At 44.0% G+C, this 15819-nt stretch overlaps 1 protein-coding gene across 7 annotated transcripts in view; it reads right to left on the bottom strand.

Annotated features, from left to right (window-relative positions):
* The window catches only part of PRICKLE2 (prickle planar cell polarity protein 2), a 395296-nt gene that overhangs the window by 61607 nt on the left and 317870 nt on the right, over positions 1-15819 (bottom strand). For all 7 annotated transcript variants that reach the window (XM_074404501.1, XM_010350916.3, XM_010350915.3 and 4 more), the window contains 4 exons: positions 15541-15654; positions 12517-12654; positions 9162-9365; positions 5084-5270 (listed from right to left, as the gene is read on the bottom strand). In XM_074404501.1, coding sequence (XP_074260602.1) covers positions 5084-5270; positions 9162-9365; positions 12517-12654; positions 15541-15654 — 643 coding nt within the window. The remainder of the gene's footprint in view (positions 1-5083; positions 5271-9161; positions 9366-12516; positions 12655-15540; positions 15655-15819) is intronic.

The following is a 15819-nucleotide window of genomic DNA, read 5'->3' on the forward strand; positions in this document are numbered from 1 at the left end:
TCCTTGAGCTAGGTTTCTAATATTATTTGCAGTTTTCACATGAGAAAATGGAGGCACATGAGGCTAAGTAACTTGCCTAGGATAACATAACTAGGAACCAGAGACGATATCAGTACCCAAGAAGTCTTAGTATCAACCATGACATTGATACTATCTCCTTCACTCCAGTTAGCCATCTGCTCAAAAGCCAGCTCCTCTGAGAAGTCTTCCTGTCCATACTAAAAGTGATTCTCCATTACTCTCCACCCTTACCTGCTAGAGTTTTCTTGACAGCACCAAAATTGCTTTATATTGCAACACTATACATGTGCATCTGTGTATTATCTCTCCCTTGTTGAAAATGAAACTCTATGAGGATAGACTCATTAAGTTTCTACAGCATCTCCAGGACCTGGAACATGGCCTGGGGTATGACAGGGGCTCTCTGTACATGGATGGATCAAGTGAATCCTATCACTAGCATGTGCTATTCCAATAGGTAAGTCATAGTAGCAACTCAGTGGATGCTATGGTGAATGTTTTCTCTCAAACTCCTAAGTCGAAGCCCTAATCCTAAAGTGTTGGCATTAGGAGATGGGGCTTTTTGAGAGGTGACTAGGTCATGAGAGTGGGGACCTCATGAACGAGATTAGTGCCCTTATAGGAGAGGCCCAAGGGAGCTTGTTTGCCCCTTCCACCATGTGAGGACTCTGCAAGAAGGAACCATCTAGGAAACAGAAGACAGACCCTCAGCAGACACTGCATTTGCTGATGCCTTGAGTTTGGACTTCGTGGCCTTCAGAACTGTCAGCAATACATTTATGTTCAATACGATACTATTCAGAAGCCACACAGTCTGTGCTATTCTGTTAAAGCAGTCTCAACAGACTTAGACAATGGGAAATAAAAATGTGGATTTCAACTTTTGTTAAGGAAAAATCTGCTTTTGGTAAAGAAAAATCTAGACATGGCATTGCCAAAGCTAATGCCCCTCTGGGAGCATGCGTACACTTTGCTTACTTTCATCAGGAAAGGAAGAGGTGCAATTCCCCCTGTCACAGGACTGTGCCAGGTTTATATAGCCTGGCCACAGTGCATACCAAGGGAGCCTCCCACAGCCCCCGGGGTTCTGCCATCTCATCATCCCTGCCCTCTTCTGGTTATAGGACTTCATTTCCCTGTGGAATACCATTTCCCTGCCATCTTCAGGCCATGAGCCTGAAGATGGGACAAAAGGTAACCCAGGACCCAACAGAGACCAGCCAAAAAAATCTGCTTTCCTGGCACCCAGGGACTGTTTCAGGAGTGGGCAAGTGACCTGCACTAAGCCAACACCTCTCCTTGCTTTTGCTAAGGCAGGACTTTTGCTAAGGCAGTCACACAGCAGGCTCTTTTTATAGCTGTTGTTAAACTGGCAGAATGGAAGCTGGGAGCTGCTGGGGCCCCCTCCTGTGGGGAGAGCCTGCTGGGAATGTCGCCTCAAGCTATGACTGCAGGGTGGACCAGGATGCTTGCAATCTCCTGATGCATAACGATACAAGGCTTCCCAGAAAGGAGGACTGATGTGGACCTTCATCTTCAGTGGCTGAGAGTTCCTGAGCCTGGACTTTCAAGGAAGAACTTCTGGAGACTTGTCTAAGGAGGTGGTGAACAAGAAACTAGGGAGAAGAGAATTGTAAGAACAAAAGGCCAGGGCCCAAGCAGCCTCTCTTTCTCCTCTGCTGTCTATCTCCTGGCTCACTTTTGTGTCTATGGAGCCCAGGGAGAGAGAGCCATGAGGTCAGTTCTTCTCTTATTAGCCCTTTCCCAAACTACTGGGCTCTCTTTTCATTTTAGAACCTGGCCTTAGGGACTAAGAGGGGATTTTTTTTTACAGGGATAGGAATAGCCACAAAGGTCACCCCAAGTGAGAAAGAGGAACACTATGTGAATCAACTGAATCAACTGCATCTCTTGATTGCATCTCAGCATCAGTGCTCTCCAGTAGACTGAGAAACAACCAGCTGGGGCGGGGCTCGAACCAGACAACCCTGGTTGTCTGTTTAGCTTCACAGACACTTCTTTCCCAGGTCCTTGGGAGAAAGCTGGGGCAGAGAGCACAGGGACACAGGACTCTGTAGTAGCTAAGCGTGAGGCTTCAGGACCCTGACAAACACAGGTTCAAATCCCAGCTCCATCCCATGGCAGTTGGTTATAAAGATGCTGAAAGCCATCTGCTTGGGTTCAAGTCTTGGCTCTGCTGCATTCCAGCTGTGTGACCCTAGGCAAATGGCTGCATCTCTCTGTGCTTTGGTTTCCCTAGCAGTATAATGGGGATAATCATAGTACTTGGTAACTGAGTTAATATGCATGGAGTGCTGAGAACTGGGACTGCTGACCACTCTTCTTTTATTTGGATTAGGTCACTGCCCAGATGCAGTCCAAGAAAGAACTATGAGGCTGCTGTGTCTCCCCTCCCCTCTCCCACCTTCCTTCTCCTCTTCCTCATTCCCTTTCTCAAATGCCAAGAGTGCAGGGAGCTCAGGATGGCATCCCTTTAAGGTGAGGTCTACTCAGCGCAGCATCCAGAGCAGCCACAGCTATCCCCATTCCCTGTTAGAGGTACACAGGAAGTCCAGTCCCTCTGGCCTATCTGCCACCAGCTGCTTCTCCATGTTTTGGCAAGGACACAGGCTCAGATGCAGCAGCAAGGGCCTCGTTCCTGGGAATGGGGGCCTCATGGAAGGATGGGCTCCGGTTGGGGGAGAGGAGGGGAGGATGTCATAAAGCGGCCTGGCAGGCAGCAGAACATGGTCCCCGATAAACATCAACGATGTCAGATGGTCCTCTGAACTGCTCCTGAACTCTAAACATCTGGAAAAGGGCTCTGCTGTTCAACATCTAAGCGTTCCTTTTTTATTCCTTCTCTAAGCCCTTTAAGTACTTATCGGAGGGTGTGTGTGTCTACTGCTGCCACAGCCTCGGTCTGTTTATAGGACTGTTTACTCTGCTGTGCGCAGGCAAAAGTACCGTTGCCCTAGCAACGGCTGCCTGACGCAGGGTCTGCTCTGAGTGGCTGTATAAATATGGAATATTTGTACAGTATGGTCAGAGGTAAAGCACCCAGTGACTGAGGTATGCATGCTATATAGAGCGTGCTCTTTCACTGTCACAGGAAAATTACGTCTTAGAGAAAAGTGAATTTAAAGCAAACCTTAGGGACAACATTTTAACTACAGCAGCAATAATACTGCAGGCCACCGTGGTCCCATTTTCTGATAAAGCACTGACACCTTTTTATGGATTTAGGAGGAAAGGAGGAAGCAATGCCAATAAATGTGCTGGACAGCCAAAGGGAGACAGTCAGAGAGGAAAGCTGAGGGGCCATCCGAGGTGTACCTGCTTCAGCAACAGAGAGATTTTTTTTTCTCTCTCAAGTACTGAGCCAAAATTTGAAGGGGCAGTTTCTGGAGAGGCTCTAGCCTCCATGGAAAGAAACAGAAAAAAAAACAGAAATACAGATGGAAAGGGGGTATTGTTGTGATGGGCCTGTATTCTACACATGGAATACGTGCTCTCACCTGAGCAAGCACGCGCTTGCAGACTTGAGTCCTCAGTTGGGCAATACTGGGTCAGGACATTGCACCATTTTCCCTGACACTGTCTTGCCTCTCCCCTTCCTCACACGTCATGCCACGTGTCGCAATTGAACTTCCCATTTCCTAACTCTTAGCAAAAAGGTTAATCTGTTTGACCACTTTGGTCTGGTGAGACATGAAAGCTCCTGGGTACTGAAGTGAGGCAACAGGCTGTGAGAGGGGTGAGGTTTTCAGGGGTTAGGGGGTGGAGAATTTGCCATCACCCAAGCCCCCAGCAGGGAATGCAGCTGAACAAAGGTCCTCACAGCAGAGCTTAAGCCTGGCCTGAGTATGTGGGACAAGAATGCCCAATGACAAAGCACTGTTGGGCACACAGTAGGTGTCTTGTTCACAGAGCCAGGATTTTTATCAGCACACAGGGCTCTCTAAACACTGGTCAATTTTTTATTTGAATACATCACTTCTTATGAACCAGGAAGACAAAGTTACTTTTCGTGGGTCCTAATGAAACCTTTGAGTGGGGCAAAAGGGGCTCAAAAATGGCTTATCTCGGCATCTCCTCACTCTAGGAAAGAAATTGCCAGCTTCTGAACAGACTTCTTAGGATTGCACAAGCCACTGGGTGATCTGGCTGTGATCTCACAGACATTCGGCCACTGCCAACATTTTTTTCCCCCAAGGTTGGCTCCTTCCCAAGGTGCCAGAAGAGGCAAGTTGAATGAAGAAGCCACAATAGAGTATGATCTGGAACAGCATTGCAGGGTTGAACAAACTGGTTATTTGCAAAGGGAAAATGACTTTCACCATCTCAGATCTGCCATTTATTGGGGAGTTAATAGTTTCCAAACTATTTAAGGTTTGTTTGCTTTGCATTTGGCTGGAGTAGCTTTTGCTAGTATTTTTTTTAAAGACATACTTGACAGAAGCCACTGGGTCTTCTTGACTGTCCCTCCCTCCCAAGAGGACCAATTTGGTTCCTCCCTCTATGGATTACCAACTTGTCCCAAGGAGGCTATGGAAAATATCTGTTTATATTTTGCATCTGAGCTTCCCCCACTGCCCTGACCCTTGGCTATGGGACTGTATGGCACATAGTCCCAGCTTGGAGGTAGGCCCTTGACCAAAGCAAGGCTGATAAAATTCTTATTTGGAAGGACTGACCTGAAAACTGAAAGAGACACAGTTCTTCTTCTTTTGAGAATGCAAATACTAAGACTAGTATCACTAGTGAATCATCTTGACCATTAGGTGGAGACAGCTTCTCCCAAATTATGTTAACAGAAGGCAAAGTAAGCTGAGATACAGAGAGAAAAAAACTGATTTTGTTTAAACCCTTGATCCACCCCTACTTGAAGTCAGTGTACTCCTTGGCCTTTCTAGTGTTGTGAATCAAGAAATTCCCTTTTTCAGTTAAGTTAGCATGAGTTGGATTTCTATCACTTGCAACTAAAGATATTTTAACTACACCCAAAACAAAGGTGGCCCAGTCACAGAAGGACCAAGCTGAGTGCCAAGTATTGCCTCACCTATATGTTGGGCACAGGTGTCACAATATTCTGCATACAACGACTCGAAGCAGTGGCAACAGTAGGGCCTTCCCTCCTTCATGATGTAGCGCTGGCCACCCAGCACTGTCTCACACTCGAAGCAGCAAAAGTGTTTCATGTGCCAGTGCCGCCCCTCAGCTTCTGTGCATTCGTCTGCAAAGATGATCTGGAGATGGGGAAGCCAAATGGTCAGTGTGTGAGACACAGCCAGGGGAACATACTTTAAAGGAAGAAAGCTATGGGGGTCCTGAACTAGAAAGGGTAAGAAAGCAGATCCCACTTATAAATAATTAAACAAAAATCCATAAGTTCATTCTATATTTTTACATATACATGTGCATATGTAAATATGTGGATTTACCAAAAGCATAATTAAACAGGATTTCTGGCCTGGCCAGTGATTAACTTAACCACATTTAATAAGAGAAAGAACATTATACTCTGGCGAATATAAGGCAGGATAAAAAACTGACAGCTCACAGGCACATTGGACACACATATCTGCTTCATTTGGCCCGTACAAATTTTTTTAAAGGAAAACATCATGTTAACACTTGAAATCCTGGTTTCTCTTTCACAAACACAACATTTGCAATGCTGAGTGCACATTCCTACATGGAAATAATAAAATAGAGCTGAGAAGAGGGGCTGCTGCTTTTAAATGAGCGGCAAGTTCTCCAGCTTGTCCTTTTCTTCGACCTTCCCTATTGCCTTAAAATAAGTCACCTTCATTTACAATACCTGCCAGGCCCTCACAAGCTTTTGCATTTCCCCCTCAAAAAGAATTTAAAATTTCAAAGCACAGATTTCAAAACTTACTATAAAGCTACAGTAATCAAGCCAGTGTGGCACTGGCATAAGGCTGCGCATACACATGAATAGGAATCCAGATTTAAACTCATACATGCATGGTCAATTAATTGTTGAAAAGGGGGCCAAGATCATTCCATGGGGAAAAGAATAGTCTTCTCAACAAACGGGGCTGGTACAACAGGAGAGCCTCATGTAAAATAATGAATTCAAATCCCTACCTCACATCATACATAAAAATTAACTCAAAAGGGATTAAAGAACAAGGGGCAATAAATAAATAAATAAATAAATAAATAAATAAATAAAACTTTTAGAGGAAAACACAGCTGTAAATCTTTATGACCTTGAAGTAGGCAATGGTTTCTTAGACATGATGCTAAAAGTATAAACAAAAAATAAAGTGAACTTCATAAAAATTAAAAACTTTATGCTTCAAAGGAGCATAAAGTTTTTAAGTGAAAATACAGCTATAGAATGAGAGAAAATATTTGCCAAACACTGAGTAAGTGAAAATATAGCTATAGAATGAGAGAAAATATTTGCCAATCATCTATCTGATAAGGGACTAGTATACAGAATATATACAAATCACTCTTACAACTCAATAATAAAAATAGGCCAGGACAGTAGCTCACACTTGTAATCCCAGAGCTTTGAGAGGCTGAGGTGGGCAGATCACATGAGGCCAGAAGTTTGAGACCAGCCTCGCTAACATGGTGAAGCTTCATCTCTACAAGAAATACAAAAATCAGCTAGGCATGGTGGTGCATGCCTGTAATCCCAGCGCCTCAGGATGCTCAGGCAGGAGAATCGCTTGAACCCAGGAGGTGGAGGCTACAGTGAGCCAAGATCATGCCACTGCACTCCAGCCTGGGTGACAGAGTGAGACTCTGTCTCAAAAAAAAAAAAAAAAAAAAAAAAGAGAGAGAAAGAGAGAGAAAACCCAATTGATTAAAAAGGTAGTCAAAAATTTCAAATTAAAAACAATTTCAGACATTTCTCTGAAAAACAAGATAGAAAAACATCAAACACATGAAAAGATGCTAAACATTATTAGCTGTTGGGGAAATGTGAATCAAAATCTCAATATGATGTTACTTCATACCCATTACGATAATGATAATGGAAAAAAAAAAAACAGATAATAACAAGTATTAGTGAGAATGTGGAGAAACTGGAATCCTCATTCATTGATAGCAGGAATGTAAAATGTCGTATTTGTTTTGGAAGACAATTTGGCATGCCCTCAAAAAGTTAAACTTTATTATTTATAAATTATCATATGACCCAGCAATTCTATTCCTGGGTATACACTTAAGAGAGCTAAAAATATGTGTACACGGTAAAACTTGTATGTCTATGTTTAGTGCAGCATTGTTTAGTGTAGCCAAAAAGCGGAAACAACTTAAATGTTCATCAACTGATAAATGACTAGACAAAATGTGATATATATACACACAATTGAATGTTATTCAGCCATGAAAAGGAATGAAGTACTTACATATACTACATTATGATTGACATTGAAAACATGCTAAATAAAAAAAAAACAGACTCGAAAGGTCACATATTCTATGATTTCATTTACGTGAAATATCCAGAACATGTAAATCCACCGAGATAGAGAATAGATTAGTAGTTGCCCGGGGCTAAGGAAACGGGGAAATGAGGAGTGACTGCTACTGGACACAAGAGTTTCTCTTTGGTTGATGAAAATGGTCTGGAATCAGCAGTGATGGCTGCACAGCTTTGTGAATATACTAAAATCCACAGAATTATATACTTTTTTTTTTTTTGAGATGGAGTTTTGCTCTTGTTACCCAGGTTGGAGTGCAATGGCGCCATCTTGGCTCACCGCAACCTCCGCCTCCTGGGTTCAGGCAATTCTCCTGCCTCAGCCTCCTGAGTAGCTGGGATTACAGGCACGCGCCACCATGCCCAGCTACTTTTTGTATTTTTAGTAGAGACGGGGTTTCACTATGTTGACCAGGACGGTCTCGATCTCTTGACCTCGTGATCCACCCACCTCGGCCTCCCAAAGTGCTGGGATTACAGGCGTGAGCCACTGCGCCCGGCTAGAATTACATACTTTAAAAGGGTGAACCTTAATGCTATATACATTATATCTCAATAAACAAAAATTTCAAAGTGTGTACTTCAATCATCATATCCTGTTTGCCATTAGACAATACACAGTTGTATTCTGAACACCAATTTTCAGATGTGGAAACTGAGGCACAAAGGTCAAAAGGTGGCCTAGAACCACAGGGTTGGACCTGAATTTAGTTTTCCAGCTATCTTTTTAGAGGGTCTCTCCAGAACATCACTATTAGCGTCAGAATCCAAATTAGTTAAGTCTGATCAGCTTCCTCCTAGAGAGTCCCTTGTAGGTAGTTTGTAAGAAAGAAATAACCATGTAACAGTAGGTTCTCTGGCTGAAACAGGGGAGTGTTACTCACCTCCCACGCTGCTATTTACAGGGAAAGATAGACCCAAAAAACTCCTTTGCACAGGAGGAAACCTCTGTCTAGGACTTTTACCAAAATGATTCCCATAAAAGTGGTCAGATTTAGAACATTCTTCTTTCTGCTCCCAACTTATAAAGCTAAACCAGGCTTTCTATTCTGTCAGCTTACACGATAGGGTGTGCTTCTAGCAGGGACAGAATGCCAGGCAGGGCCTTGTGTTCTATCCTGATTTCTTACACAGGGTACTTGTCAGAGCATGGGGCATCCAGATGAGGTATCCATCTACCTCCTGAATTTTCACTCAGAACTTCCATAAACTGTAGACAAATCAAATAATACTACCCATTTTCTTCTCTTTTCTAAATTTGCAGCACTGAATTTTGGAAAATGGAACAATTTTAAGATATAAGTGTTACTCCATTACTGATTATTCCATGAGATTAGGGTTAATACCTAAAGCTGCACAATGCATTTCTGTTTTGTTTTGTTTTTAAAGTACTGAACTTACTTAGGGCCAGTTATATGTCACTTGGGGATCTTCACAGATAAAGAAACTACCTTCCCAACAGGAGGCTATGAGACGCTCCAGGCTCAGTAAAGTGGGCCACAACCCCAGACATTCTAGTAATGGATGGGGCTTCTCTCCTTCAAGGGTTAATGCAAGAGAATGAAGTTGCCTATGGCTTTCTTCAGTGCAGAAAGCCAGAAGACCATGTGTTGGCTATGATGCAACCATGGGATGATGGGCAGGTAAACCTGCTGGAGTTTGCTCTAACCTCATCGCAGGCTGCACAGCGCGGCTTCAGGCACTCAGCGTGGTGCCTGCCACAGTATATCTTCCCATCTTGGTAAAAGTAGATCAGATCCACCAGGAGCTCATTGCAGACAGTGCACACGAAGCACGGCGGGTGCCAGCAAACGCCGTGGCCAGCCCGTGACGCAAACACAGCGATGTCTCCACCATTGATCTGGCCTCCGCACTGCAAGGCAAACAGAAACATCAGCAGTCACACCAGCCCCCATCTTCCAGTGCTGTGCATAAATGATCAAGGACAACCACCATTAGCTGGCTACTGAGTGCTTATGTTCAAAGTAGTCACTGTGCCTCCTGCTTTACATAGGCAGCAGGGCAGGTTTTTCTTGTCCTCCCTGAACTCTCCTTTCCTACAGCCTACAAATAATATAGAGATAAAGTCACTGGGAGAATGAGGAATCACAAAGACAGGAAGAAAGAAAAGCTCTTTTAGCACAGTAATGTACAGGAGCTCTGCAGGCAGGAGGCAAACCCGCACAGAGAAAAGCCTCATTATCTTTTAGATACTTGAAATTCCGTGTGGAGACACAGCCAGGTTTAACACCAGGAGGAGTGTCTGGGGAGGGTGGAGGGGGGAGAGGGGGGAGGACGGAGTTGGGAGGGGGTGGGGCCTACACTTTTAGATGGGAGAGAGGGTGGGTACATAATAGCATGTTCACCTTTAACTACCTTCTCTGTGTGCCTTTCAGGCACACTTTTAACCTGCTTCCTCTAATACCTTTTTACGTAGTCTTGACTGACAAAGCACCACTTCTTTTTTTTTTTTTTTTTTTTTTTTTTTTGAGACCAAGTTTCGCTCTTGTTACCCAGGCTGGAGTGCAATGGCGCGATCTCGGCTCACCGCAACCTCCGCCTTCTGGGTTCAGGCAATTCTCCTGCCTCAGCCTCCTGAGTAGCTGGGATTACAGGCACGCGCCACCATGCCCAGCTAATTTTTTGTATTTTTAGTAGAGACGGGGTTTCACCATGTTGACCAGGATGGTCTCGATCTCTTGACCTCATGATCCACCCGCCTCGGCCTCCCAAAGTGCTGGGATTACAGGCTTGAGCCACCGCGCCCGGCCTACACAGCACCACTTCTAAGGCGAAACTACGGAAAGGGTTTCTTCCTATCCCTTCCCTACCTTCTTACTTATTTTCTCAAGTTCCCTCTTGATCTTGAATGAAACAAGGCAGAATCACTGGCCACCTATGCTTACAGTGAGGTTGGGACAAAAAGAATGTGGTTTGAGGGCCTCTGAGGGAAGAATAAAGTGTGGCAAGTGGGTCTAGGGAGATGCTCTTGCTGACCACGGCATGGGCCATGAGGTTCACAGGGTGAGGCTAGTATGAGGATCCATAAGAGTGGCTGAGCGCAGGGGACAATGTCTAAAAAGCAGAGAAGCTCCCTCCAAATCTTTCCCATGCTATGGGTTGAAATGCATCTTAGAAAATGAAGTGAAGACCTCATCAATAGTCTCTGGGAGGTCATCCATGTGTGTGACTGGACAAAAGAAAGGCCATCATGTTATCCTTACCTTCTGTGATCATGTTAGCAGAGCTAAAGCATGCATACGTAATCCTATTTAACCCTCGCATAAGTCATCATTCATCCATTCTACAGATGACAAAACCAAGGAAAAGTATCACGATCAAGGTTGTCTGGAAGAAACATGACTCACACTTACGAAAGCTCCTTCTGCCTCCACACTCTTGGCACCATTCTATACAATTCTTCGGACCTGCCCACAAAATGCCCAACCTTCCTTTTTCCTTAACTGAACTTAGCTTGTCCGGTTCCAGGAGACTGATCTGAGAGTGGCAAGGATTCTAGCTTGCCTGGACTGATCACAGTGAATCTCACACCACAACCATTGACCACCTGAACCTTAAAGGTGGGCTCCTGATATGCTTTCAGGAATGAAGATCCCACAGCCAAATCGCCAGTCAAGTCGCTCCCCCATCTTACATAACTGAACTTTCTCACTCTGCCCTTCTGAAATCTCAAAAAAGGGCCTCAAATGACATCTGCTTCCCTTGGGCCGCATCTCACCTCCTCTTTGTCAATCCCGTTAACATATCTTCAGCACTCAAGGGGTCTAGGCAGAGCTTAAGGAGTTAGATAGGAATGTTCAAAAAGCTGTAGGACTCAGAGAAGTGCCAGGAATGACAATCAGCACTGGAAAGCCTGTGGTAGCTGAGAGGTGGGGAAAGGTGTTTTCCCACCCTGCAGTCTCTAAAATTCCTCTTCACCACAGCCTGAGCACTCAGCAGGAGCAGAGGAGACAAGGAAATCCAGAATCTTGAGCTCAGTGAGGTCCCAGGGAGAATGCCTCTTTACTCCCCTAAACCCATTCTCACCTGTTCACAAACAGCTCCTGTCCACAAGACTGGGAATGGCTTTATGCACTTCAATAAGGAACCCTCAAATCCTGGGAGAAGATCATTTACCTCCCCTTTAAATGGTTCTGGTTCTGGGATGATCCTGGGAGGGAGGCTGACCCTGGCCTGGGTCAACTCCATTTTCTTTTTTTTTTTTTGAGACGGAGTTTCGCTCTTGTTACCCAGGCTGGAGTGCAATGGCGCGATCTCGGCTCACCGCAACCTCCGCCTCCTGGGTTCAGGCAATTCTCCTGCCTCAGCCTCCTGAGTAGCTCGGATTTTTTTGTATTTTTAGTAGAGACGGGGTTTCACCATGTTGACCAGGATGGTCTCGATCTCTTGACCTCGTGATCCACCCGCCTCGGCCTCCCAAAGTGCTGGGATTACAGGCTTGAGCCACCGCGCCCAGCCATTTTCTTAAGGTCTACTTTTAAAATATGCATCCATCATGTCGCTGCTCTGCTCAATCCTTCCAATGGCTCACCCGGAACTCTGACTTTATCTGCTGAATTCTCTCCCTTCACTCCCTCTGCCTCAGTCCATCAGCCAACTCACTGTTCCTTGAACATAACAGACATCCTCCTGTCTCAGGGTCTCTGAGCTGGCCATTCCTTCTGCCTTACATTCCCTCCAACCTAAAGGCTGCATGACTCACTCCCTCTTGCACATCTGGTGCACATCTTTGCTCAGATGTTCTGAGTGGGGTCTTCCCTATCAACCTTCCTTAAAACTGCAGCCTCGCCACACATCCAGTACCTCCAAGTCCCCTTCATTGCTGTTTTTTGTTTTTTTTTTTTTTTTTTTCTATTTTGTTGATTACATTTATTGTCTGACTTCCTCCCCTAGACTCCGACTCCTTAGAAGGGTAAGATAACGCTTTCCCATGTTTTGTTCACTGCTGTATCTCAGGCACACAGCAGGCACAAGCCTCTTCACTCCCCTGAATCCACGCTCACCTGTTCACAAATAGCTCCTGTCATGGTGACTGGGAAAGGCCTGACATTCCCACGGCCCAAGTTTTCGCGTTTCCTCTGGCTGCTGAAAAGCTTCAGCTCCCTCTTCTCTTCTTCATCCAGGGAGTTGCAGTATCGAACCTGAATACACAGAGACAGCATGGAAGAAGTCACCCTTGCTCCTTAAGATTCCTGAAGCCCACGTCTGAGTTTTCTCGTTAAATGTGCTCTCGTTTGGTTTTATAGTCCTCACCTGAACTTTAACCGCAACAGCCTTGGAATGATTTAAGGTGAGTCTCTACTAAGATTGCTGACAGCCAAAAGAGCTTACCAAAGGCTCTGAATTCTGGAGCCCAAGCCTTGGGCAGGCTAAAGGTTCCGTGACTATTCCTTATCCTGACTGCCTCACTCCGCTCACCATACTAAGATCAAATCATCTGGGGTGGCTCAGCTGCCAGGAAAGAGCTGAGAAGTTCTTCTCAACTGTAGGTATGATACTTTCATCTCCATGTGCCCATGCAAGTGATCCCTGACATCAAGAATGACTCTAAGTAGGTGAGCCAAAACTGGTGTCCACGTTCTGGTGTCTCACAGCTTCCATTCTCCCGTTTCGTTTTGGAAAAAATAGGGAAACAAAGATGTGAGCGTCAGGAGTTGGTCCAGGCATCTTTGGTGCTACACAGAAGTCTCTACATGTTTATCTGTGTAGAGGAGGGAGCAGCCTGCCTCCTAGGCTTCAGCTGAGTTGACTTGCAAGAGACATTTTCCTATTTGTTAAATACAGACACAGAATTAAGGGAGGAACATTAAAGATATTTGGATCCAGTATCTCCCCTTATTTATGCACACCTTGGGAATTGTGCCATCTTCTTGTACTGTTATCTACTTAATGCTGTTTTTCATACTGACTCAGTTTTTTTGAAACTTAGATGCATTTATTTCAAAAGAAAGCATATTATGACTATAAATGGAAAACTAATATCACCTGTAAAAAAACAGAAGAAACCTAAATAAAAGGGGAACAGAACCATGTTGTTAGATTCTAGCTGGCCATTTTGCTTAGAGGAAATCCTAAAACAGAGATCCCTGATGCTCCTGCTTAAAAGTGGAGGCCAGTGTGAGTTAGAGAGACATGAGACACCTGCTAGCACTAAATTGAAATTTCCTCCTTGATGATTCAACCACTCTATCACATGGAATGAAATACAATTTAAAAGACAGTAACTCTCTCAATATGTGGTTTTACTTCATTTACTGCCACGTCCACATAACACTCAGGGTCATGCATATAACACATTTTGGGGAACACGGTCCCAATCCCATCTCCTGTCATACTTTGGAGTAATCTGGACATCAGAAAGGTTAACTGAATTGCTCAGATGATTTGTCATACAGATGGTTGAAGGGAAACCTTTGAACTAGGACTGTCACATCCTAATTTGAAAAGCAGTACAGCTGTGTATATCAAAATTGTCTTATCTGTGCAGGAAAAAAAAGGTCAAATATTTACTTTAGAATCACAATCACCCTTTGTCCTCAAAAGGGCCATTTCAAATAGGCTAAATCTGCCCATTGGGTCACACACACTTAGTTCCCACCAACAGGACGTTGTAATTTGAATGGTGTGTCTTTTCATAGAAGCACAGTTAACCATAAACACAACAAACCACTAAAATCAGAGAAGAGCCAATCACTTCCCTCTATCAAATAAAAAGAGTAAATGAAAAAAAAAAGAAGACTTCAGGTAAATGTACCAGAGAAAACTGCAGTGACCTGAACAGCCTAGAATATACGGTTACACCACTGACATTTTAGGGACATGCTTTCAAAGGAAGGCACACCCTTCCTGCTTGTAAAAACCCACATTTTCACTTCTAAATCAGTTAATGGGCATCAGGTTACAATGCTTGCTTTCAGCTTTAAAGGAAAACACATTGTTTATATTTGTTTTATGAAGTCTGAAAAAAAGCAGCAGGAAAGAGAATCATAGCTCTCTTTCTAGGGAATTACTTCAGTTTTAAAGTTTTTGTCCTGCTTACTCAAATGTATTTCTGAAGCTCTCAAATTATCCTCTTTTCTTCTAATGTGGGAAGATAAGACTGAAAAGCACTCACTCATTTCCCCTGGGATGGAGCTGCTAGGATCCAGCTTGTGGGTGGGAGAGTTGGTAGAAAGCTGGTGTCCAGCTCTCTAAAGGGGCCATTTCTCCTATCAATTTAGAATTATATTTTTATTTTAAAATGCAGTCAGAGTCAAGTAGACAGTTCAGTTCTGTAGGATTACTATCTTTAAAAACCAGATACCTGAAAATGAATTTTTAGCTTATAAACTGAGTCCCTTCCAGCACGATGATCTTTTAAAATCATGTTTACAAATTTCTCTTTATGATCAATCAGATTTCAAGCATAAGAAATGCCCACTTACAGTGCCACGTTTCTGGGTTCAGAAAAAAGGACCGTCTGCTAGTCTACACTTTCAAGAGTACAAAGAACGACCCTGGCAAGTCAGACTTCACCAAGACAAAACCACAGATGTTCAGAGCTACAAATCTGGACACGCAACCTCTCCTGCAGTGTAGTGTCGAAAACATGCACACTCATTTAATATGAAATGATGCTGAAAATTCAAGAGAGTCACAAAGTTTTTGTAGGGCTTGAAGTGGTCCGGGGGATCTCAATCATCTCCCCAACATACACAAGGCAACCCACGTGGCATATTCTTCTTCAAGTAAGAAAACTTGGAATCATAGCTTTCGAATTTTAGTGCTCCCTGGTTACCCCCACATAGCTAGTAGTGCCAGGCACAGAGGCCAATCCCATTCATAATGAGATTTTGCTTTTTTTAATAATACTCGCTAGAAGTAAATAGTTGGCCAGTTTATGTTGGCTTTAATTAAGGAAGCTAAAACCTAAAATAAGTTGCCAGAATTCTTCTTTGGCTATCTCATTGATCACAGATTATAAAAAAGGTAATAATTCATAGAAAATTCTAAGAAAATTCTGCATAAGCCCCCCTCTAGCCCCTCACCTCATTGTCATGTGGCGGCAGCTGGTGTAGTAGCTGCTTGATTCGCAGTTTCTCTCCAGGACTGTTGACATAAGGGACTTTCTCTTCTGGGAGGCAGCTATAGTACTGGTGAACCTGAAGGACAGAATGCATACAGATGACTTGCCCGTTACTCAAACCATGTGCCTATTCCCACTTCCTGGGAAGATGATGCCCCCAGCAGGATGCAACTGACTTCTGAAGTCCTGACCCTTTATGAAAGTCAACAGCAGATGAGTTTCCTATGGTAAGCAGAGAAAT

Source organism: Saimiri boliviensis, chromosome 8, assembly GCF_048565385.1.
Source record: "Saimiri boliviensis isolate mSaiBol1 chromosome 8, mSaiBol1.pri, whole genome shotgun sequence".
NCBI lineage: Eukaryota > Metazoa > Chordata > Mammalia > Primates > Cebidae > Saimiri > Saimiri boliviensis.